Raw genomic sequence first — 24,505 nt, forward strand, 5'->3', positions numbered from 1 at the left:
AAAACCATTTGCAAACACAGGTAAAGAGCCCAAACACATCCACTTTGCCCAAACGTTTGCAGTTTATTTCAAACAAGCACATTAATTTACAATTTAGTACAAAACAGTCACTTTTCCTTCCAAGAGAGGAATGAGACAGTAAAATTCCAACCCAACCAGAACAGACTTGGAAATGTCAAATTATTGACTTCAAATAAATAGAACATTTAAATTACTGAACTGGTATTGTCACTATTTTCAACACCTTGTGCAACACCACACCTGGGACCTTTGCTTCCATCCAGCTCTGTGCAGGAACAGCAGGATGGATGCACTGTTGGAAATAGAAAATTAGGAGTTCTCACAAATAACATCATCAGGTTTCTTTAGTACTTGAAGCTTTTGTCTCTCCTGGCATATTCTCCTAATTTTATTTTAATAATTCCTATTTGAAAACATCCTGAGAGCAAAGAAAGCTCCATGAATTACACAGGGCCAAATGGCTGCCCCCAGCACAGCCCCATTCCCACAGGGAAGTGGCATTGCAGGAACCTCTGTGGACAGCACACCACACAAATAAACCCCCCAAGATCGAGGAGCTTGGGCTTGGAGGCAATTTTTAAACTAGGAACACTTTCCTGGCAGCATCACCCATCCCCCAGCACAGACTGTATCATTACAGGGACATAAAATGGTGTAATTTGTCATTACAACGACAGAAAATAAACCCAAGCAAACCAAGATTTACTCAAGTGAATTCAAAGTCAAGAAAACCTTCCCAGATGAGGACATTGAAGTGAAAGCTTTGGCTGGTTCAGTGGAAAGAGCTGGAGCACCAACATGGATAAGCAACATCCTAATTTCATTAACTTCATACTTTTATACTCTGAGGAGACAAGAAAAGCCACTGAAGTTTGAGTATTGATTCATTTTGTTGTGTTTGCAGCAGGGTCACAGCAATGTGGAAGTTAAATATGTGTAGCAAAACCTCCAAATTTTATTCCAAACCCACATTTGCTGTATTTTTCTAATGGAAAAAAATATCCATACAAACCTCCAATGCCTTTTGCAGATGAAAATGAGCAGAATGAGACAAAGCTTATGAAACCAGGTCTATGTATTTGTTAGAATTCTAAACAACAGCAATAATTTCAACTTGAGAATGTGCACTACTGACAGCAGGAATTAACTGGCCCAATTTTCCACATCCAGCATTGCAGTGATGGGTTAGGTTTTCCTGGTGTTTGATTTTCTTGTAAAGCTTAGATTTTTGTCCTTGCTGGTGGACTGAGAACACCTGCCCAGATCAGGCCAGCTCAAAGTTACCTGATTTCCAAAACTCAAAGTGGAATCTCCAAGTTTCTCTCTGAATGAGCCCTGCCCTGGGATCTCTCACTGGATTCCAGCCCAAGCCAAGGGCCCTGATGAGCCTGGACCCCCTTTCCCCACGGGCTCACCATCACTCTCATGCTCACAGGGGGTTTTAATTTCCAAGCCCAGCCCCAGAAAGTTGTTCCTCTATGTGGGTTTTATTCTGATAAAATTAAGCTGCAAGGGACAGTGAAACTTTGAAGCTCAATTCTGTCATTCCTATTGGATGCTGCACAGACAGGTCTGAAATACTCAATTTTGTGAACAGCCAATACTTGATTATGAAAAAAATAACCCTGTGGAGTTTTTGTGCTTTTTTGTCACCAGGCTTCAAACTTTCTGTGCTGAGGCTTCTGAGGGAAATCAGAGGAGGACACACCAATGGTACAAATCCAGGGAATTGGCTGGGGACTCCTTATTCCTTCTCGTGTAACAGAGGAGCCAGCAAACATTCAATTAAATTGAAAGATGCAAATGTAGAATTGAAAGGAAAAGCCTTTTTATATAACATAATTAATCTGGAGAACTCACTGCCACGAGAAAACATTGAGGCCAAAACCTATTAGGATTAACTAAAGATTAGGTAATGGATAACTAGAACATGCTCAATTACATTGGATAGGATTATAAACTTCACTATCCAGGACGTGAATTATCCCCCCCAGCCAGGAGCACAGCAACTCCTACTCCCAAGGATGATTTTGTGATGTTTTCATGGTTTCTTCTCCCTGCTGCTCCAAGGACCCCACAATGAGGTGTAGAGGGAACTGCCATGTCCCAAAACAGGGCAGCTCTGACCTCACCCATCAGGGAGCTGGAAATACCAAGGGAAGTGTTAATTGCTCTCTTGTGATGGAGAAATTCAACAGAAGAAACTCAGTATTTGCAGATTTTCCAATCTGTTCTGCTGTGGTAACACAAATCTTGCTGCCCTTCATTAAAAACACTGTTTTCCTTTCCTAGAGTTCACCAGGATTGGTTTCCACCTGGATAACACCATAACTACTCAGCAATTAGGACCAGGCTGCTAATTGTGCCCCAAAACTCTCATCCTAGTGATGACACAGACACATCCTTGGCTGGAATGCACCAGAGAATGGATGAATGATTTGAACATGGAATGCTTCCTACTTTAAATATGCAAATAACATTTCAGAGAGTCACAGAGGTTTAGAATTGATTTAATCAGAAGAGAACTCTTGTTTCCTGAAAAAATGCATCAGAATTCCTGCTTCTCCCAGTGAAGCAGCCAAGGTACCATTCAGAGGAAGCGTTCAGCACTCGGGGAGGTGAAATCAGCTCTGGATGAATTAAAAAAAAAAAAACAACAAACACCTGACTTGAAAACACACAAAACAATATCCAATTTCCTTTTCCAGCAGGCACAGTGGATTGCATAATGCAATGTTTACTCTGGAAATGAGTAAAGGATGTTGGTGGGAAGTCATGGAAAAATCTAAACTGCCAAATGCAACGCTCCCCTGTGAGGACATTGACGTGGCCTTGGGCAAAGCCTGGGGATCTCAAGGCCAGCTCCACCTGTTCAGCTGAACACCTGGGCAATGCCTTGGGAAGAAAGGGCTGTGACACAAAGAATACTGCATATAAAAATCCCTGATCATAAATATTAAAGCTGTGTCTGGGACTGAACAGCCACGTACAGCGAGAACTCCTACACCGAGGAACGGTGATGCTTCACTTTCCAACGCTTGGATCTCACCCGGAAAAAAAAGTACATGATCATCAAAAACAAGGATGATGCCACGTAGAGGATGACACACAGACTCATGTCCAGGTTGGAAAATCCAATCCCCAGGAAGGACACAGCCTGCCTGGTGTTTTTGAGGCTGACGGATGCAGCCGCGCCTTTGCCGCTACCTTGGACAGCTCCAGGGTTTCCCACTGGTTTCTGCAGCACCTTGGAGCCTGGATCTGCTGGGTTTTCCTTATCCTGGAGCTGCTTTTCTCCCTTTCCCCCCGAGTTTTTCTGCAGGTTTTGGTCCTTCACCTCCCCTGTGTCTCCCTGCTCGGTGTCACCGGGCTCGCTCTGGCTCTCGGTGTATTTGTAGAGAATATTTTCACTGCTGTAGTGGGACTTGAGGAATTGTAGCACCTGATCCTCATTCCAGCTGTGCAGCCCTTTGATCTCCTCATGACACGCAGGACAAATGTCTGGAGTTGGCCACTGAACTTTAGGGAATTTTGGATCTTCAGTCAAATCACCTGATTGGGAGGAGAAATAATATAAATAGAAAAAAGTCAGGAGGAACGAGCTGGAAAAGCCCAGGGAGCATTTTCCACTTTCAGTGAGCTTGGCATAAAAAGCCATGGCACAATAACTGAATTAAACAATCACAAATTTGGAAGTTTTCTCATCAATTCTGACCTGAAACATTTCAAAACACAAACACTAAATCACAATTATTTCCCTTTCCTCACAGTAAAATCTGCAGCATTTCAATCCCAACCCCAAATCCTGCAATTGCTGCTTTTAGAAGGCAGGAACACACAACTGGCTGGGCCCTGCAGGGTTAACCTGAATTATGGTGCAAAACAAACTGCTCTTTTCACTCCTTAATCCCTGTTTTCTGCCTGGTTTGCAAGAGCAGCTCCAAGGGCAGACACTCAGATATTTTCATGTTTCTGTGTTCTGATCCATTCCATCTCAAACTTGCTTTTCCACAGCTCTGCATCATCACCAGAACAAACTGTTTGCACTATTTTAAAAACCATGCTCGTGTTTAAGATGTATTTTTCAGCTAAAAAACAAGTTTTTAAATATGTAGCACTGTCTTGAATTGGATCTGATTTGAGCATTTCAGATGCTCATAGCTTTGGCCACGTTTCTGAGCTGAACATTCAGCTGGTTTCACACTTTGCTCTTAAAATCAATATTTTAAAATGTGAATGGAGATAATTTTTAGAAAAAAAATCTCCACCTGGTAAAACCCCTCATTAATTTACCTAATTATTACACTAGCACTTAATATATTTTAGAAATAATAATTTTGCATTTTATTCTCATTTTATTATTTTGATTCTTTTTAAAAGCAGGAAACTTCCCCAAGATTTTGGGTAAAATAAGGATTCAAAAGACATTTAAAAATATTTGTCTCCTTGATATTTACCAGCAAGAGAGCAAAGTTGCTTTTTTATCCTAAAAGATCACTCAGCAATCAATTTGTTTCAGTAGGAAACACAGAAACAAAATGTGTTACAGCAAGGTTACAAACAAAAAACTCCCTGTACTTTGTGTTTTCCTGCCAAGGAGGGAAATGCTGTAAATCCTGTGCATTCCAAGGGAACAGGGAATAATTCAATAGGGCAGAGCCATATCCAGCCACCTCCTGACCCCCACCCCAAGGTGTTTTCATTGACCAAACATCATTTCTCACTCAGCACCACAAAAACAGATGCAGCTTTTAAGGGTGAAAATACATCACTGTCCCACAGAGAAATTTTAGCAAACTGAAAAAGCATAATTTAACATTATTATTTATCCCAGTGTGTTTATACTTCTTACTAAAAGGGTATTTTAGCTGGCTGCTGCATCACCTAAATCAATACCCATGTGAGTTTTCCAATACCTTAATGTTCTAAATAAGTGCATTACTCCACACTTGGCAACTCCAAATCCACAGGAGTTGCCTGTTATAGGAACCAAAATTAGGGGATGCTTTTATTTAATCTCTTATTATTTCCTTTTTTTTCTCCTCAGAGAAAGGAGGCAAACTGTTTGTACTCACAACAGTATTTAATTCTTCATAAATCTTGGGAATGCAGCAGGAGCATAATATGAACACAATGTAGCATATTGAAATTGTAACTAATGCTGCATTACCCAGATCCATAACAGCAGACAGGGATTTAGTGCAAAGAGAAACCAATTTTCTTTAGTGCTTTAGTTACTTGATACCTCCAGAACAGAATGGATTAAACACAACCAGTATTTTAACTGCACTTTCAGTCTAACTGAAAACACAGGGATCTGGAGGGGGGCACAGATTTCCTTTACACAGTAATTTTATTTTATTCAGCTGCTGATCTGCCAAGAGTTGTGGCTCTTTTATCCTGAGGAAGCCTCTTGCTCAATTGCCATCATTTTCCAAAACAAAACAAAGGCAGGTTTTAACCCTAAACTGGTACAGAAAGAAATGTAATTATTTTTTATCCACTGCTAAGCAGCTGAATTGTTCCCTTGATTTGTGTTCCAGCAAGAGCCTCACCAAGCCAACAGGTGAAACCTCAGAAGAAAAAAAGCTCTGAGGATGATGGTTTTTATTTATTTTTTATTTTATACCTGCCAGCCTGTTGTTCACCACGTTGTGCTTCTCCCAGAGCCACAGGACAGCCTGGTCCAAACTCTTCACAGAATCCATGGATTCTCTGGCCATCTCCTCAAAGTGCTGAGCACAAGCCTTGCACCCAAAAAAGTGCTGGATGTATTTCCTCATGACCTGCAGCACAATCTGGGGGTTGTCCTCAAGACCTACCAGACAAGGGACAGACACAGCTCCAACAGCAGGAAAGTGAAGTGGGGGAGAAGGAAAGGAAAAAATTGTTCTATAGAATTGACACCTTGATCTGAAATGAATCACTTTTGCTATTTAAAGTAGCTGTTTATATATAAATACACACATTTATATATATATATATATATACACACACATTTATATATATATACACACACACATTTATATATATATACACACACACATTTATATATATATAATACAACACATTCAGTCTGTACAATTGTGCTCACAGTGCTCTGAACACCAAAATCAAATAAAAATCAAGTGGTGTCTACAGTGAAATTTCTCCTTTCAGAGCATCTTAAAATTTGAGGGGTAAGCCAAACTTGGTTAATAAGAACCAGACATTATTTTTATCAGAGAACATTGTGAAATTGTGAAAATATGCAAAATCCACACTTTCTGTATGTCATAACTCCTGTGGAATTAGAGACTTTCTCCAAGTTCCTGCCCAATAACTAAATGAATGTTTATATTATGCATTCACCTCTATAATCATGCCCAGGCACTGAAGTTATTGTGACTTTGCTGCTGAAAAATCAAGAGTCAAACCCCTGTGGTGAGTCCTGCACAAGGTGCCTGTGTGGGCTGTTTGTTACTTCACAATTCTGAGGAATTAAACAGCACCACAATCTCATTAGAGTTAATAATTCCATGGCTTTTTTGGCAGGCTCTGAATGCACAGAGCAGCTGCTGAGCAACACTTTGGAGAATAAATCAGCAATTCCTCCTAAAATAAACACAAACATGTGATTCTTTCTATAACATTCATATTTTTACACTAAAGATAAAGCAAAAGAATAATTAATTCAGGAGGAAGATAAGGCTTGCACAGGTTGAGAACTTTCTTGTATCAGCAAGTAGCTCCTTAGATCTCTAAGTGACTTGAAAACCTGATATAATTTGTTGAAATCTTAATGGTTTCATCTCTGTCTCACAGAATTCCTGATTCATGCTTAATTGACCCAGTAAATTATGTCAAAATGTATTTAAAAATGTCCTGTGTGTTACCAAGAGCACACACTTGTCAAATTAAACACATTTTATGGTGCAGATTGATCAAATTACAGACTCCTGCTGCTGAACACCATGAGTAATTTACTATTGTTTTGTTTTCTTAGGGAAAAAAAAAAATCAACAAAACAAAGGCTGCTCAAACTATCAGGGCACTCATCTGTTATAGATATGGGAAATATATAAAGACTGTCATCAACAGCTTTATTTAGAATAACAACTGGATATTCTTAAGCACAGCAGCAAAAAGAACCAAAAGAAATCCTAAAAAACAAATGATTTCTCCTCAGCCATTCAATATCTGTGATTGAACAGACATGTATAAATAAAAGCTATGAGATTAAAGAAGATTAAATTACTGCATTAAAAGAAAGGCTGGGAAATGATTTTGGAAGTTGAAACTAATTTCAGGCAAAACAGTTTTACCATTTATACTGAAATATGCATTTAGGAAAGAAAACAGCAATAAACACAACCAGTAAATTATCTCTTTGTGGAGAAACAAGAGATTCATACACAAATTTAATTTCATCTCCTCTCCTGTGCAATGATACACCTTAAAATCCATTTTGTGGGGAAATCTGTCAAATTCAGCAGTAGATTTAAAAATGCCAGGTAACTGATTATAAAATCCACAAGTCTGTCTTATTCACACCAACACATCCTGTTACCTAAAACCACATTTCTTGCAATTAAGTGTGCTCAGGAAATGATTTCTACAATGGTTTGACACATCCTTGGGTGTGAGCAGCTCTGCCCTGAGTTCCTTTGGATCCTGCTTCCACTTTCCTCATTCAGCATGAAAATGTTTCAGATATAACCCAATAAAATCATTTTATCAAGAAAGCCACAGGGAGTTCACCCAGAGTGCCAGGCCCTGGAGCAGAGGGGACAATCAAGAAAAATCCATCTGCTTCAGCAAGAAAACAATTGCAAAATGGCTCATTTTGTTTGTTTTTCTTTTATCAGCCCCTGAGATGAATCTTCTATTAACATCTGCCATGTATCATTGTGTAATCCTCCTTTTCTCTTCCCTCCCAAACTACTGCAATTCAGGGTAACCCTAATCTTTAAAGTGGACAAGAACCATAAAACCCTACCTGTGGTGGGAAGGATTAGGGAGTACATCATGCTTTTTACTAGATGGGATTTAAACAAGCAATAAGGAGAGGAAAACCTCCCAAGACATAATCCCACAGTCTCAGACTGACCCAATTCTTTCACCATAAGAAGTGATCATCACATATCTGGCCCGATTTACAGCCAGGGTTAACTGTGCCAAAGAGTTCTCAGGTTCTAATATGGATTTTTAACTTCAGGCTTATGTTTGAAATACATAATTTGAGGTGCAGTTTTGTGGAGTTAAATATTAGGATTTTTTTTTAGATTTAAGCAGAAGACTTTTGGAGTAAAAGGGGAAATTTAAGTTATGCAGGATTCAGCTGAATAGCTCAAAACCATCCCTTCAAACTCACTGGGCAGTGAATGCACTAAATGGAAGAAATTCAATCTACTGCCCCATGAACAATAAATAAAACAAAGAGAGAAACAAAAAATCAACAACAGAATGATTTACTACCAAAAAATGCCTGTTCTGCAGGAGAATTATTCAGATCTGAAGGATTTTCACACTGACTGCAAAAAATGCTGGACAAATGTATGGACCTATAATATGAAATAATAAAATCCTTTTTAAAATACAATCAACAACCAGTAAATTGAAATTTTCTCAGTTTTATGATGTCCATGTAGAATTCTCATATTCCTTGAAAGAAGATATTTAGAAGACTTGAAATGAAAACTAAATAGAACTGTAACCAAACAAAGCAGTGTCCTGGCAAGAATAAAAACCAAAATTTTAGCATTAGTGATTCTATTTTCATTGGGTGAGGAAAACAGATTTCATAATCAGCATGTTTCTTAAACAGGAATCATCACCAGAATATTAACAGTCAGCTTCACAAGATGCTGCAAGTCTAAAAATGAGCAATTTTACAGAGTGCTGGCAAAGTAGTAAATCACTGCAGGGATTAATGACAGGTACATTCAGCTGAAAAAAACCCACAGTCATAACATCCAGTATTTAAGAAATAACATTACAGAAGGATCAGCTAATGGCTGCACATCTTTTGGAGCTACTGAACTGAGTGGTTAAACCTAATTTTCCTCAAATTTAATTCCCAGGTAATCTGAATAATTTTCATCCCTTTTCGGGAGCTCAAAATTTCTTTGTTTTAAATTCTCTCTTTTTTTCCTTTTCCTTTTTTATTACTCCCAGCTTTAGGGCCACACACTTTATTTAGCTCATTTCCAAACCTTCCTGCTGCAGCCAAGCTCTGACCCCTGCTGGTGTAGCCCTGCAGCCACTCTCCTCCACAAATGGAGGATTTACACACCAAAAAATATTTGCTGCTCACCTGTGTTTATCAAAGCTTTTGGTTTCAGTGCAGCCTGAACAGTGAGGGTATGGAAAAACTTCCAGAGGGAGCAGCTGTAGCCCCTCAGTTCTGGTCTGCTGCCCTGGCAGCCAACCCACTGGATTTTCCTGGGGAGAAATATCCCAGAAATCTGGAAAAAAAAAAAATAAAATGTATTTTAAGGTATGTGCTGCTTGAGTGTGGCAGCACAGTTCATCCCACATGGAATTGAGGTGATCCAGGGTAAAGAACAATAAAAAGCATCATCATAAAACTCACCCCTTTTGGACAAGATCAAAATTGTTCAGTTATTGCCATCAAACCTACTAAAATCAGTCTGACAGAGCACACAAAGCAGTTTCACCTGTGAAGATTGTTTTTTTAAGAATACAACACACAAAAATATTCCTGCACACAGATAAAGCTCCAGCTTCCCTGGGCACATTCCAAATTCCCTGTTACTCCTCAAAGTGTGCAGGATTTACAGTGTAAAGCCTCAACTGGCTGTAAAATTCAGTATTATTTCTTCTTAGAACAAATTCCCTCCTTATTCATTGCACTTTAAATACAGTGCAAGATTTTTGTTTCTGAGACTTCTCCCTCCTCTTCCTAAAATACACAGGTTTCTAAATTTTAGACAGAAATAGGGATAAAATTGTTAAGTTCTGTGCAAAAACCTTATCACAAGGCTTTGCCAAAGTGGGGTGGGATTCCAGCAGGGAAATCAGAGAGTATTTGGGGAAACTCTTCAGGAATAATGCACATTTCAGTGGGAAAATTTCCCATCACTTAAACTCTGATCTTCAAGAGAATCCTGCTGATAGCAAGCACAACAAAGTCAGAAATATCCCCTGAGAATCTTGCATTTTTAGAGATGACATTAGGGAACAAGTATTGCTTGCTCATTCTAAAACCCAGGCAGGATTGTTTCAATTCTCTCATTTCCATTTCTTTGTGTGGATGTGGGTTGTTTTTCTGGTTTGTTTTTTTTTTTTCCTGCTAATGATTTCACTTGATTTTCATTTTAACCTTCTTATAAGTGCATTATGCCAGGGGGAGCAGCAGTAAGTGATGTGTTTGATACAGAATCTCATCCTTTCCTAATGCCCTGTTTGATGCTGGAACTGGGAACAGCTTACCCGCATTTTGTTATTCACCAGATCCAGGATAGCATCATAAGGGATTTTGTCTAATGGAAGGCTCACCAGCCACTCCTGCAAAGTCTCCAACAACTTCACCACAGACTGACGGCCAGGGAAAAGCTGAAAAAAATAGAAATAAGAAACAAAAAAACATTTTCAAGCAGAAATCTCATTAGCACCGAGCGTTAGACCTTAGACCGAAACATTTTATCCAAATGTTTTTGCTGTCTGTAAAATGTTTCATTTTGTTTTCTGATGGGTGAATTAATTATGTGATCTGCTTTCAGTAAAATGTCACCTCACATCAGGTTTTGCTTATAAAATCCAACAAGTTTTTGTGTGCAAAATGTTAAAAATGAAGCAGGCAGAATGTTACAGAACAACTCGACATTTTCGAGGATTTCACATGAAGATAATTCAGTTCACAATGTTGCTCAAAACAGCACAAACACCTCATTGAAACAGAGAGGTGAAATCCTTCTCATTTTTAGAAGATCAATCACAAAAATTAGCTCTTTTTAATCAGATTTCTGTAAGTTTATTTGTTTTCCAGAAGAACATTTTCCTTTTTATGTGTAACTGATTTCAAAAGTGAACTGGAATCTGGGACTTCCTTAACTCAGAACTTACAGGAGCCAAAGCCTGGCAGATGAGTGTGAGGAACTGTAAATCAGTAGTAAAACCATTATTTTACAGCAGAAATTATATTTTGCTTTAATGAGGGTTGAAATTATTACAGAATTAAGTCAAGTATCTGCCATTCTTTAGAACCCTCCAGAGGGAGCAAGATTTCAGTCAGGAAAATTCCCCAAGCAGGGAATCAGAGATCTCTGTGCCTTTGGATTGACCATCACTGTAAAAAGGAGAAGAATATAAAAAATTTCCTAACAGAAACATCTGAAAATATGAATGAGAGCAGGGAGGAAAGTGTTACACGACAAAAAAAAAAAAAAAAAAAAAAAAAGAAAGTAAATAAAGGGCAGCAACCCCTGGTGGGACAGGGCAGGTGGAGATCCCCTAAAAGAGAATATTTCCCATTTATCACCAATAGCCAGAGAATCAAATGACATCAGGGAAGAACAGAGGATGTTTTAGGGATAATGTGATGGAAAGATTAACACCACACTTTCTTAAAGAAATGAGGCCAGCTGGAGATTTCTGACCTCTGATGGCTGCAGGGGGGAGCTGGCTGGGTAAGGAACTGTCTGTCTGATTTTCAGATAAATCCAGATATTTGGAAATGGTTCATATAGGCCTTATTATTCCCTTAAGAGTTGTTAATTCATTTTTTAAAAATAAAACAGTGTTAACTACACAGTGAGTAAAAATAAAGATATATAGGTCATTTCAGGAAACTGGTATTATAAAGCAAAATTATTATAATTTTTTCAAGTCATATCACATTACATTATATATTTTCTTTTCATGCAAATATAGCACATAAGCATTTGTAATTTTTAAATAATTATATTCAGTAGCTCAGTTATTTTTGAATACCTACTTAATTAAAAACAGAGCCTCAATTATATTAAAAATTCAGACAGAAGCTACTAACATCTCTAAATAGAACAGCATTTGCCAAGTATGCATTAATGAAATCCAAAAGTCAAGAAGGAAAAACAAAGGTTGATTTAATCCCACTGAGTTACAATAGCTACTTATCCTGAAAATCTGATAAATGGACTATATTTACAGTGTTTGTTCAATATGCTGCAGACTACTTAAGCTTTATTTAATTTTGAGCCCCCCCAAGGTGAAATTAAATTGCATTTTAACCCTGTAAGTATGTCAGAACAGCAAATAATACCTCAAAAACAGCCTTTAAATAACCCCACCAAACTGTTTTTTAAGCTACTGAGGACGCACACACTTAAATACCACGCAAGACACTTGGAGAGACTTATATCCCACGATAAATTTTCTGCTGGAGTCACTTTATCTTCACAAATCACCACAGGCCAGAAGTGCCTACCTTGGCAGAGATGGTGACAAAGTCCTTGAAGGTTTTCAGCTGGGCTCCCTCCAGTGCCCTGTGCGTGGCCAGCTCCACCCGCAGCAGGAAATGCAATCCTGACTCAAGGTCAGCCATGTAGAGCCTGGACCTGCAACACATCAATCCTGCTGCCACTGCTCTCCCCTCCACTCACAAATTGATGAGAGGAGGGGGTTTAAATCCCCCCCCCCCCCACCTCACAAGCACTGAGTCATCTCACAGTGGTTGTAGAGTTCTGAGTGGCACAATCGCACATCGGAACGTTTTTTTGTTTTTGATTGAAGTTTTGCTTCCCAGCCAGTTTGAGCTTGTAATGAAATTACAGCTCTGGGGGAAGGAAATTACAGCTTCTCTGCTGGGCTGGCCACAAACAGAAATAGGACATGCTCTGAACAACAGGGCAGGGGTGCAAACAAGACTGGAAATGTCAGTGCTGGAAAGGACTGAATTAGAAATGCTTTCCCAAAAGCAGCAGTTTTACTGCAGGTCCTTGAGATCTGAGTTAAAACACAGCAGCCCTGAAGACAAGAGTTCTGACAGTACAAGTGAATCATACAAACCAAATAAAATATTTTCAAAGTTCCTTCTCACAACCAAATGTCCTCATAAGTAAACCCACTTTACAAAGTACAAATGCATCAGCTTTTATAATACAATGTTTTTTTTATAATACAATGCTTTTTTATAATACAATGCTTTTTTATAATACAATGCTTTTCAGGCAGTGTGAGACAGAAACAGAAATTCACAGTTAACACTTTTTGTAAGAGTTCAGCAGTACTATTGTTGCTAAAAAACAAATTAAAAAAAAAATCATTGAATAAACTGGCTGCTCCCACCTCCTAAATAACATGCAGGAAAGAACATACTAAAAACCAGAATCATCTAGAATCATATATATTATATCTAAAATTTAATTTAAGCCACAGATTCACTATGAATTTATCTCCTTAATTAATAAAGTACTCACTTAAATTATAAAAACCAGCAAAATTCTGCTTCAAGTTTCTTAAATAAAGAGCCATCCACATGAATGCAGGAGATTCTCCAAAAGGATCCTATTTAGAAGATTCTTGATGTGGAGATTCATGTCAACAAGATTTTGCCTTGCTGGAAAGCAGCTCAATTTAACCAAGTTGTTTTGCTAACAGAGTGTTCCACATAAAGTATTTTATAATAGTCACTGAAAGAAGATGACACTAATAGTGTCTGTGAAAGGAAAATAAGTATTACATTAAAGCACTCAGTCCCACATCTTTTCCATCTAAAGATGCTGAGGGATTATCTCTCTGCAAAGGCTTTGCATCCTTCTCTCAAAGAGGGAAAGAGGGTGAACATAAACCTCAGAGGATTTGGGGTGATAAACATCTTTTACAGTGACTTTAGTATTTTCTGTTATACTTGACCAGCCCTTTTCAGTGGGCACACACAGAGAATTTCCTACAGAAATGTTACAGCTTGGCATTTTACCATTTATTTTTTTTCAGGGACACTGATAATTTCTTTCAGGTAGTGGGTGATAAGTCCTTGGTATTTTCAAGGCAATTGAATATTTGACAACACTTCTGGTAAAAACATTCCTTCCAGAGCAGTGCAGACATTTGCTGCTAAAACCAAAATACCTCAGTCATTTCACCTGTGAATTGTTTGAAAAGCTGCTCACAACTGAACAACAATAAATAAAATATGGAACTGCACTAGGATTTTATAATCAATCACAGCACAGCTTCTCATATGGCAGGCAAAAGCTGCAGGCAATTTTTAATAACCAAATCTAGAAAAATCAAGGGTGTCACTTACTTATCAAACTCTTTCCACACCTTGATTTCTGTGCTCTCCTCTTTGTTTTCTGGAGCAGGCAGCTGCAGTGGCAAAAGGAGTTTTTTCCTTACACCTGGCAGTGACTTCAAATATGAAGAAAAGAAAGATCGTAGAGGCTTCAAACTGCAAATGGACAAAGAGATCACTTTTAATCTCAGACTAAGTGAATGTGCAAAGCAAATAACTGTATTTATAAAATAAAATATTCATTTTTGGTTTATGTTTTACAGTCCTAGTGCAGCATGGCCTATTTTGATACAAAGTGAAAAGAAGTAATTTTCAATTTATGAATAACAAATCACTTGGATTAGGGGTGTGAAAGTCCATTCAAAACAAGAACAAATAATGTTTATTCAAATGTCAGTTACACAAGAAATGTTTTTTTTTTTAAGAACTCTGATGCTTCATCTACTTTTTTCACTTTTATTCCAAAGATTTTTTTTTCTTTTCAGAAGTATCACAGTAACAAATTAAAGCTATAAATAGGCAACAGTGGTAAGTAAAAGCAAAATTAGGTATTTTATTGATAATATAGGGAACACACAACTTCAGTCAGTACAATATGCTTGATGTCAGGACATCAAATCCTGACATTTTTATAAGTTAAGTGAACTTTCCCATAACTCTCTGACAGATAATGACTTACTTGTTAATTAAGCCATGGCTGCCATTGGGCTGTAGCAGGTAGCATGAGGGCACTGAGGTGATCCCCAGTTTCTCCAGCAAAGGTTTATCAAAATTCAATGCTCTCCTCACCACGATGTTTTCATACTGGATCAAGTCTAAGATAACCTGGGCAATGAGAAGATGCCATCAATTATACATTGTCCAAGGAATGTCCAATCTTGCAGGATAAGACACAGAAACAGATGAAGTGCATCATCCTTTAAGGGCACCATTAAGCTGTTTGCAGGAAATGCAGTTATGGCTGCTCTCTGCACACAAATAATTTCCTTTAAAGAAGATTTCTCTAGAAATTATTACTCCTATCTTCCTTTTTTATTTTATTTTTTCTTGGTCTGTTCTAGTCTTTTCCTCCTTCCTTCCATCAGTGATGACACATGGCCTCCTTTTCTTCAGCAGGGTGGGACATTTTGTCCATTTTATCTTGTGTTGTTTCTATTTTCTGTTTCACTAACCTATTTCATAAAGCTCAAATACATAACACTAGCAAACATTTTTTTTTTATTCTGAAAGCAGACTCCTCTTAGTGTTAATCAAATTACTCTGTCTTCCCCTCTAACTATAGATAATAAAACCAGAGTGTGATAAAAAGCTGAAGAACTTTATAACCTTCACATTTCTTCAGTAATATCCACTCACATCACCACAGCAGAGAACAAATGCCTGGAAGGAGCCTGATCCCAAAGTGATTCCCACTTTTGGCAGCACAATCTCCTCCACTCATCACACTGGCTCATCTCAGCATCAAATCTAATTAGAAACATTTTGCAGACACTGGATGTTTCCACACAGATTATGCTTGGATAATTATGTAATTTTTTTTTTTTCTTCACTTATCCTAGATCTTGGCAGGAAAAGTAACAGTTGTCTGAGCTAACAGCACACTCATTAGGTGGGGAAATGATGCCCAGTCAAATATTTTATTGGGAAGCAAAACCTAAAGACTTCCTCTGTGTTTCTGAACTGTGTAAATAATTTCCCCCAAATTTCTATGTGAAGAAAAGGAACTGGAGAATTTAGATTATTACACAGTTGGCCAGAAGAATGAGTACTAAAAATGGTTCTCTAGTAGTAACAAAGGAACAATGTAATCTGGAAATATTTTTGGTGTGATCTTTCCAATTCTTGAAAGAAAATTGTGCTGAGAATGAAATAGATAAATTAACCTTCTAAAATAAGAAGTTAACATGACATCACATTCCTTTGTAAGCAAGTTCCTCTGTATGAGGAACTGGTTTATTGATGGAAGCCTGGTCACTGAGAATTTTAGACAGGCATTGACCCTTAGGAAAACACTAGATTTGTCCTAAAGCTGTAGGAAAAACTTCCAAAATTAAATAATAAAACTAAAATTACAAGTGTGTAATTTAAATAAAAATACGTAGCATCACATAGTAAAAAAAGCTTTAAAGTTTTAAAATACAGTAATATATATATATATAAAGCAAAATGGAAGTTTTAGAGCAGTTTATGGTTTATTCACATCACTCTGTCCCCACCTCTCGGCCCACATAGGAGCTGTTGCTCTCAAACACAATGGCTGTGTAGTGGTGGCTGTTCTTGTCAAAAAGAGATGTGAGATCACTGGACCTTTGAAGAAAAGAAAAGAAATTTAGCACTGAATGCAATATACCCACTGCTACTCATGGAATTTCCTTTCACAATCTCATAGCAGAACTGGTAGTAAAAAAAAAAATAAACCAACAAAATCTCACTTAATTTATAATCTTCTACAGTTTATTTAATTAACTGAGTAAACAGAGCAGCTACATTTGAAAAGAAGGAACTTACAACAGTGGATCCAGGGGTGGGCAAGCTGGAGGTCTCAGCTCCTGGGAATGGTTCTGGAGGAAATCAATCATCATCTGGCGAAGGGTTTGCAGCTCTCGATCTGCTCCTGCTGGCAACAGGTTCCAAAAAACCACAAACCTTCAGAAAACTGGGGGGAAATGACTCACAGGAAGGTTTGCTGTGGGCTTTCTCATGCTTTTTTGGGTCAGGTTTTTGCTGTAAATTCAGATTTAAAACCCAGCATGCCATTTGGCTAAAGAAAAGGAACTAAGGATTTATTTGTGTGATTTCTTTTTAATGTTGTTGTGAGGTTATATTTAAAAGATGTCATCCCACCCCAAAATTAATAAAACCTCAAGACTTTTCCAAATGTATCCATCTGCCTGCCTTGCTGATTTTCTCTTCAAATGATTCTCAATGTGAACATTTTCACAGTGGGCAACTTCAGCAGGATATTAACCACAAATTAAAATCTGCCAAAGTATCTCATCCCTACCAAAAGGAGAGGCCACAAAGCCATGGAACAAGAGGAGGAAATAATTGAAGTGTGAGAATATTTTATTTGCTTTAAAAGAACCACATTAAAAAGCAGAAAATACTTCAAATGCCCAAGAGGTAAAAGTAAGGTTCTCTTGTGCAGGAAGGGTTAATGATGCAGGTGGTCTTTCCTGTGACCTCTGACCTTTTAAATGTTCATCCATAGAAAGAGACAACATTACTTTTGTCCCAGACAAACCACCCCAAGCTGTGATGCTGTCAAACCCTGGGATAAGCCTATTTTCAGGGAGTCACCATCTGAATAGGGGCTCTCCCAGTGCAACTCAGGGTGCCTGGAAAGTGGCTGAGGGATCAAAAGGCACCCAAGTCAGGACTGAGCAAATTGGATCTTGTGCTGATGAGGAGTGTGGTGGGGAGAAAAAAAAAGGATTAAAAAAATAACAAGCTATTTGTGAAAATTAAGAGCTACATTTAAAAAAAAGAAAAAAAGGAATGCGATGCCTAAGTTTTTTTAAGAAATGTTTTGCCTGCCTAAAATTCTGATTAATACTTCATTGTGTACTTGAAATATTCTGTCTTAAAAAGCTATTTAGTGTCCAGCTCATCCCTGTCCAAATTGACAGGCAAAGGGATTTTACTGGTGTGACACAGCCCTGGCTGACAGGAAAAGTGCTCTGGGAATTTCTTACAGCAAAATGTTCTTACCTTGGTAATTTTCTCCAGTTGTGAACTGCTTTGTAAATGCTTTGAAGTACTGCATGGGAGAAAAGAAAAGTCATTTTATCAGACAAAAAAGTCTAGTTTAGGAACAAAAATGGCTTTCAAGAGTTTTTACTTTTACAGCTCTATCTACAAAACATTTTTATTTATCTGGTCAGGAGACAGTTTTCCCTCTAAGCCTATGAGCTCCAAAAAGCTGCTTCTCACCTACCTGAGTAAAAATTCTTAATGTATAATTCAATGGTGTGTATTGATCCTGTACTGCAAACATGAGCCCAACACAAATGAACTGATCACCAAATCAGTGCTACCAACTGTGTGTCTATAGGAACTATTCACATTTTCCAAACTCCCTCCAGTGGTTAAAAAGGAGATCTAAGGGAGCTTGGCTGTCTTCTGGTACAAAAAATAAAATGGAAAAGATTCTGTGCTTAATAAAGAGGATATCACAATTTACACCTAAAATTTTGAAGAGTAAAAGAAAATAAAAATATTGGTTTTACTATCAGGGTAAAAGATGACAAATCCTACATTGAAATGTCTCCTGTTCCCTCTCCTGTCATCACAAACAGTTTATTTAACCCTCTCCATCCACCACATTCTGCTCATTTTTAATAATGTGATTCCTACAGACTGACTGAGAAGGTAAAAATTGCATTTAGATTTAAAAGAGAACAATGACAGATACATTTGGCTAATGTGGAATCCTCTTTAAAAGGCAGTTTAAGCATTTTGTTATGAAAAATAGTGTGAAATTAATCACAAAAATAGTTAAGGAATTGGTCATGCAATCAGCTGTTTTCATGAGGCAATTTCAATGTGCTCCCTTTACTTTCCCACACCAAAACTAAAACCATTATTAATAATCCTGTGACATCTGAATTTGAAAAGTATTTATTCAAATGGTTATTATCTAATAAATCTGCTGAAATTAGGGGTTATATGTATGTGATAACATGATACTTTACAGAATGATCAACAAGAATTTTTCAGATTCAGAACTGACTTAGTGCTCAAAATCAGCTCTTGCATTCAGCAAAACCCCCTCAAATTAATATTTCATCAACTCTGCAGTTTTTACAGCACAGCAAAGCAAAACTCCAGCTACAGAACAATGAGTTACACAGTTTAATTATTATAAAACATCCATCATTTGCCTAAGGCAGGATCTTCTTCCACTTACCCTAATAGTTGGGTAATAGTGAATCCCATATTCCTTGCACGTCTCGTAGTTCCCTTCTTCCCCACAGTCCAGCACTCCAACTCTAATTGCAGATTCCCAGTCTGCAAACAAAGATACCTTTCAATTTTCAGCAGGAGTGACCACAGATCCCAGCTGATGAATGACTTTGCTTCCCATGGAAACCAGCAACAGGACTCAGAGAGATTCCAGTGGCATAAAAATCCAGCCCTGGGTCGATTCTCATTTGCCATTCATTTCCACCCCCCAGTGTAACACAACCTACTGATTTTTTAAAATAACCAAAACCTCCCTGTTTATCTTGGCTGCATCAGTGTTTTCCATGCACCTAAACCAGAGGAATCCCAGCACACAATGCAGCTGTTCCAGGGGTGAATCCAGGAAGATGAAATCAAGGCCAACACAACACTTGCAAGGAACTGGATTGAATTCCTCAGCTTTTCCCATTAGAAATAAATATAAAGTGCCCATAAAATAGAGCATGCAGAATGTATATAACTGACAGAATTCATCCAGCAGTTACTCACCCACATGGCTGTCAATTACAAACCCACAAATTTGAATGCACCTTGTATTACAGCTTTTTTAACAAGCTGCTTTTTCTCCAACTTACAATTTTCTGAGGCCTCAGAGTTACACACAACCCCCAGCTCATGTAATGTCTGCTGACAGCTGTATTTATCTGGCAGTATTGTTCAGAAATACATTAGTTGTACCCCAAAAAATATCTGAGTTTTAACCAGTGTTTAATAGTTGAGTTTGAGCATCATTCTGGCTTTCCTCTATAACAATAACCACAAGAGTTCAGGATTTCCATAAATATGCTTATATAAGTTCAATAAAAGCTTTCAACTATCTTACAGCTTTTTCCTTCTCTTTTTGCTGGGAATTTATCTTTTTGAGCCTGGCTCTGCTGCAGCAAAATCACTTCAAGAACCACTCCAAGAGGATCCTTAAGACAGTTGCTTTTTAAAGCACAGTTAAATCAAACCAGCCGTGGGCAGAATTTGAACTTCACCCACAACTCCTAATAAAATTTAAAAAGCATTAAAATTAAACCTGCTTTTATAGCAAAGAGCATGAAAGTTTCATCAAGCTGTTGGACTAGTCTCTGAAATTTAGCTTGACCTTTACTCGTGTTTGAGGGGGGCCAGGGCAGCTGATGGAGAGGTTTGTGCTGAACGTGCCAAGAGCTGAGTGGGCACCAGGAGAGCCCTGAACCACGCTGGAGCAGATGGGCACCCATTCACAGCAGCACAAAGCACACAACAGCCCACTGCATCAAATAAAATGCAAAACACAAAAGGGAAGTTTGGCTTCTGCTTATCTCCCTCATTCAACTTTCACCACTCCTCCTCCTTTTTCCACCTGTCTGGATCCTCCTGCAGGCCATGAATAGGAGCTCTGTGAACACAATGCAAATAACCCCGCACAACAAAGCAGCCCCACCCCAGCAGAACGCTGGGGTTAAAGAGCACCAGCTGGGACCTGCTGCTTTGCATTCCTGCTGCTGCAAACGGAGCTCTTCCTTTCCAAGGGATGCCAGAGTTGCACAGCCACACTCTGGAGTTACTTGTTGTTTTTTTTTTTAATGCTGATTAATTTTAAATTAGCATGAGTGGCTAAATACTGACTCACAAGTGATGGGAAAGAGGCAGATGAGGGATGCATTAACCAACACAATCTCTGTTTATGCTAAACAAGCTCCAGTGAATGACAGGACTGTGTTGGACAAACTGGAATCCTGCAGGTGGGTCAAACCTCCCACGTGAGAAATGCCAGAGCATCGACCAGTGAACTACTAGAAATTCATTTCCTTTTTATAAAGGTGGGTGTTTTCCATCAGGAAGTTTCAGTCAGGGAGGTAAAAGGCTCATCACAGGCACCTCTCTCTCACAGCTACTTGAGAATTCCCTATTTTCACACTTGGCTGTTTCCTGAATGATGACAAATTGACTGCAGCTCCCCACCAAATGTGTTCAAAGAACAATTTCAAGCAGGAAATCATTACTGCTGGATTTGAAACAACACCTGCTAAATTTGGACAGTTACTCCAAATCCTGAGGAGTGAATTCATTTTGTGTATAATTCACAGGTTGTCCTATGTGGGATTTCCAAGGATTTGTTACTACACATAATTCCAGTCTATGAATATTTTGCTGGATAGACTTAATCATCTTTTAGACAGAAAAAGAACAGTTAACTCTAATTGTCTCTAACTTTGGCCACTGCTATAACAAAATGAAATGTGTGATTAGGAAAGCAGCAGCATTGACATGAGACTGTTCTGAGAGAGAGTATCAAAATAAAAACATGAAATTTCACAAAAGCAAACACTGATCCTGTTTTTCAGGAGGATTATGTTCTGCTGTGAAGTCTGCCATGGATAGTATTGCCAAAATTTAACAAATGAGAAATGAAATTAAAAATGAGGCTATTTTCCAGGCCTTTTTTGGAATAAATAGTTGCATCAATTTAACAGGATTTTGTTTGGACACCAAATCAGCAAACATAACCCCAGTGATCTAGGAGTTCCCTAATGTAAAATCTGCATCCTCAAGGATATCCTTTAATATCCTAGCAGATGAGTAAATATTTTTGAAAAAGAAATGTTGAGACAGATTAAGTGGGCAAAATGTTTTGGGTTTGGTTTCTTTGATGAAGCTACCAATGAAAAGTGTGACTGTTCCCAGTCTCCTAAAATCCATTCATCCAACTTGAAAATGGAAACATTTGGCTGACAAATAACACCAGAAGCCAATAGCATTTGCTGGTTGTGCCAATGTCCACAAACATTCAGAATCCACTTTCTAAATGAAAGTTTTCATAAAAACTCAATGGATTAAAGGAGGGGCCTTCAACTGATAGCAGTGATACAAGTGGATAACAGCATCTGCAGTTACCATGTCTGCAGGTGAGAAAGAAAATATGTATTAGAAGAAGTCTTTACAAGTTACAAAGTTATCCCACTGCTGTAATCCTACCTAAATCTCTGTTTTATGTTGACCAAAGCTCTGGCCAGTTTGGGCTCTTCATGCTCACCACTGCTGTGCTCAAAGACCTCCTTGTTACTTCAAAGAAGGAGAAGATCTAATATTATTTTTGCCACAAGCAGATTAAAGCAGCAGTAAAAATGTTACATAAACTTATGCAAATTAAACAGAAAAAAAGTTCCTGGTTTATAAACAAACCCTTCATGCAAGTAAGGAGCATTTGAAGTGCTCTGAAAATTGTGACTGCTCTGTTTTTTCTGCTTTGGAGTTTTTGCTCATAATCACAATTCCTTAGCATGTGATGGGTTCATCAGGATCTATTTTAGTGTGGGTTTCCATTTCCATACATCTAAATGTACTCCTAGTACTGCACCTACATTTCATGTGAGCTGTTAGAGTGTCACAGAACAGCCAGAGCTCTTCAGTCCCTCTCAAAGTGAAACCATGAGTGCATTAAAATTCCTGTATTCATCCTGGAAATGTCTCCTGGGTGAAATGTGAAATTCAGAGCAGTTTAAAAGCCTTGCATACTTCTATATTAAGCATAACATTTCCTACAAATCAGGTTTCCTCCCCAGTAGAAGTACTGAACCCAAATTGATACCTCAGGGCCTGTTTGTTTCTTTACATCTCCTTACATCTACAAATAGAACTGAGCAGGCTAAGAGAACAGCAAGACAGGTCCCTCAGAATAAAGGGTGGAGGCCACCATTACTTTTAAAGTCTCTAACTGATAAATCTGAAAACCTGGTTCTCACTTTGTTTGATTTTTGTACTATTTTATGGTGGTCCTTTTCCCCCTTTGAGCCCATCCACACTACATTGAATCTGCAGGACATAAATCAAGTGTGTGCACGGCCTCCCCAGTACCACAGTAATTTTTGTTTATCCTCTGAAACAAGCTGCTCTCTTTATAAAACATTTAGAAGATAAACATTGTGCCTCCAAGAATTCAGTCTAAACAAACCTCAGGTACACAGAGACACATACAAACTCACAGCTGGACTGCTGTGTGCATGCAAAGTGATGTTTTACCCCTGGAATCCTTCACAACCTTTAAATTGGAGATGTGCTTCCACCAGCCACCCCTTGCTCTGTCCCAGGTGCTATTTTGGCTGTGTGGCACCACCTGAGCAGGGGATGAGGGTGATGCTCACACACCAACACACAACCTGAGCAGGGTATAAAGGTGATGCTCACACGCCAAAGCACAACCTGAGCAAGGGATGAAGATGATGGTCACAGAGCAAGCAGGGGATGAAGGTGATGCTCACACCCAGCAGAGGATGAGAGTGATGTTCACACACCCAGCAGAGGATGAAGGTGATGCTCACACACCCAGCAGAGGATGAGGTTGATGCTCACACACCCAGCAGAGGATGAAGGTGATGCTCACACCCAGCAGAGGATGAAGGTGATGCTCACACCCAGCAGAGGATGAAGGTGATGTTCACACACCCAGCAGAGGATGAAGGTGATGCTCACACACCCAGCAGAGGATGAAGGTGATGCTCACACCCAGCAGAGGATGAAGATGATGCTCACACCCAGCAGAGGATGAAGGTGATGCTCACACACCCAGCAGGGGATGAAGGTGATGCTCACACACCCAGCAGAGGATGAAGGTGATGTTCACACACCCAGCAGAGGATGAAGGTGATGCTCACACACCCAGCAGAGGATGAAGGTGATGTTCACACACCCAGCAGAGGATGAAGGTGATGTTCACACACCCAGCAGAGGATGAAGGTGATGCTCACACCCAGCAGAGGATGAGGTTGATGCTCACACACCGAGGCACCGCGTTTCACACAACCACACGTGTCACGCCGCACAGGTGACACCGTGACCGAGGCCCCGCGGTCCCCCAGCCCCTCAGGGCTCGCCGGGCCCGGCACCGGCTGGGGCACGGCGGGAGGCCGCGAAGGGCCGCGGGACAGGCCCGGGCCGGCGGGGCCGTGCGCGGTGACCCGCTCCGAGCCTCACCTTTGACGTCCCCCGCCAGCGCTCGCCAGGTGGGCGCGAAGGCGATGCAGTGGCCGCAGGACGAGCTGTAGAACTGCACCACCCAGGCGGCCGAGGAGTTGAGCAGCGCCGGCCGCACGGATCCGGCCGTCAGCACGGTCAGCGGGTCGTGCCCGGGCCGGTACAGCCGCGCCGTGGAGGCGGCCGCCAGCAGCAGCAGCAGGAGCAGCGCCGGGAGCAGCACCGGGAGCAGCACCGGGAGCGGGAGCAGCGCCCGCCGGCCCCCGCCCGCCGCCGCCATGTTGGGACGCGCCGAGAGGGGCGGGGCGGGGCCGCGCCAGAGCAGCGCGCCGGCCATGGCGGCCCGGCCTGAGGGCAGCG

At 39.6% G+C, this 24,505-nt stretch overlaps 1 protein-coding gene across 2 annotated transcripts; it reads right to left on the minus strand.

Moving 5' to 3' along the window:
* Window positions 1-43: 43 nt before the first annotated feature.
* QSOX2 (quiescin sulfhydryl oxidase 2) lies at window positions 44-24,497 on the minus strand. Of its 2 annotated transcripts, none has more exons than XM_079323937.1 (12): window positions 24,146-24,497; window positions 19,149-19,249; window positions 17,951-17,999; window positions 16,748-16,853; window positions 16,456-16,546; window positions 14,919-15,064; window positions 14,252-14,395; window positions 12,431-12,560; window positions 10,456-10,578; window positions 9,317-9,467; window positions 5,651-5,839; window positions 44-3,573 (listed from the first exon to the last, which is right to left on the minus strand). In XM_079323937.1, the coding sequence occupies exons 1-12, from the start codon at window positions 24,480-24,482 to the stop codon at window positions 3,023-3,025; spliced, it is 2,118 nt and encodes a 705-aa protein (XP_079180063.1). In that variant the 5' UTR covers window positions 24,483-24,497; the 3' UTR covers window positions 44-3,022. The 2 variants fall into 2 exon arrangements, with proteins under 2 accessions (XP_079180063.1, XP_079180062.1); XM_079323936.1 differs by having other exon boundaries at window positions 16,748-16,856.
* Between the last annotated feature and the right edge of the window lie 8 nt (window positions 24,498-24,505).

This window comes from Erithacus rubecula (assembly GCF_903797595.1).
Source record: "Erithacus rubecula genome assembly, chromosome: 21".
NCBI lineage: Eukaryota > Metazoa > Chordata > Aves > Passeriformes > Muscicapidae > Erithacus > Erithacus rubecula.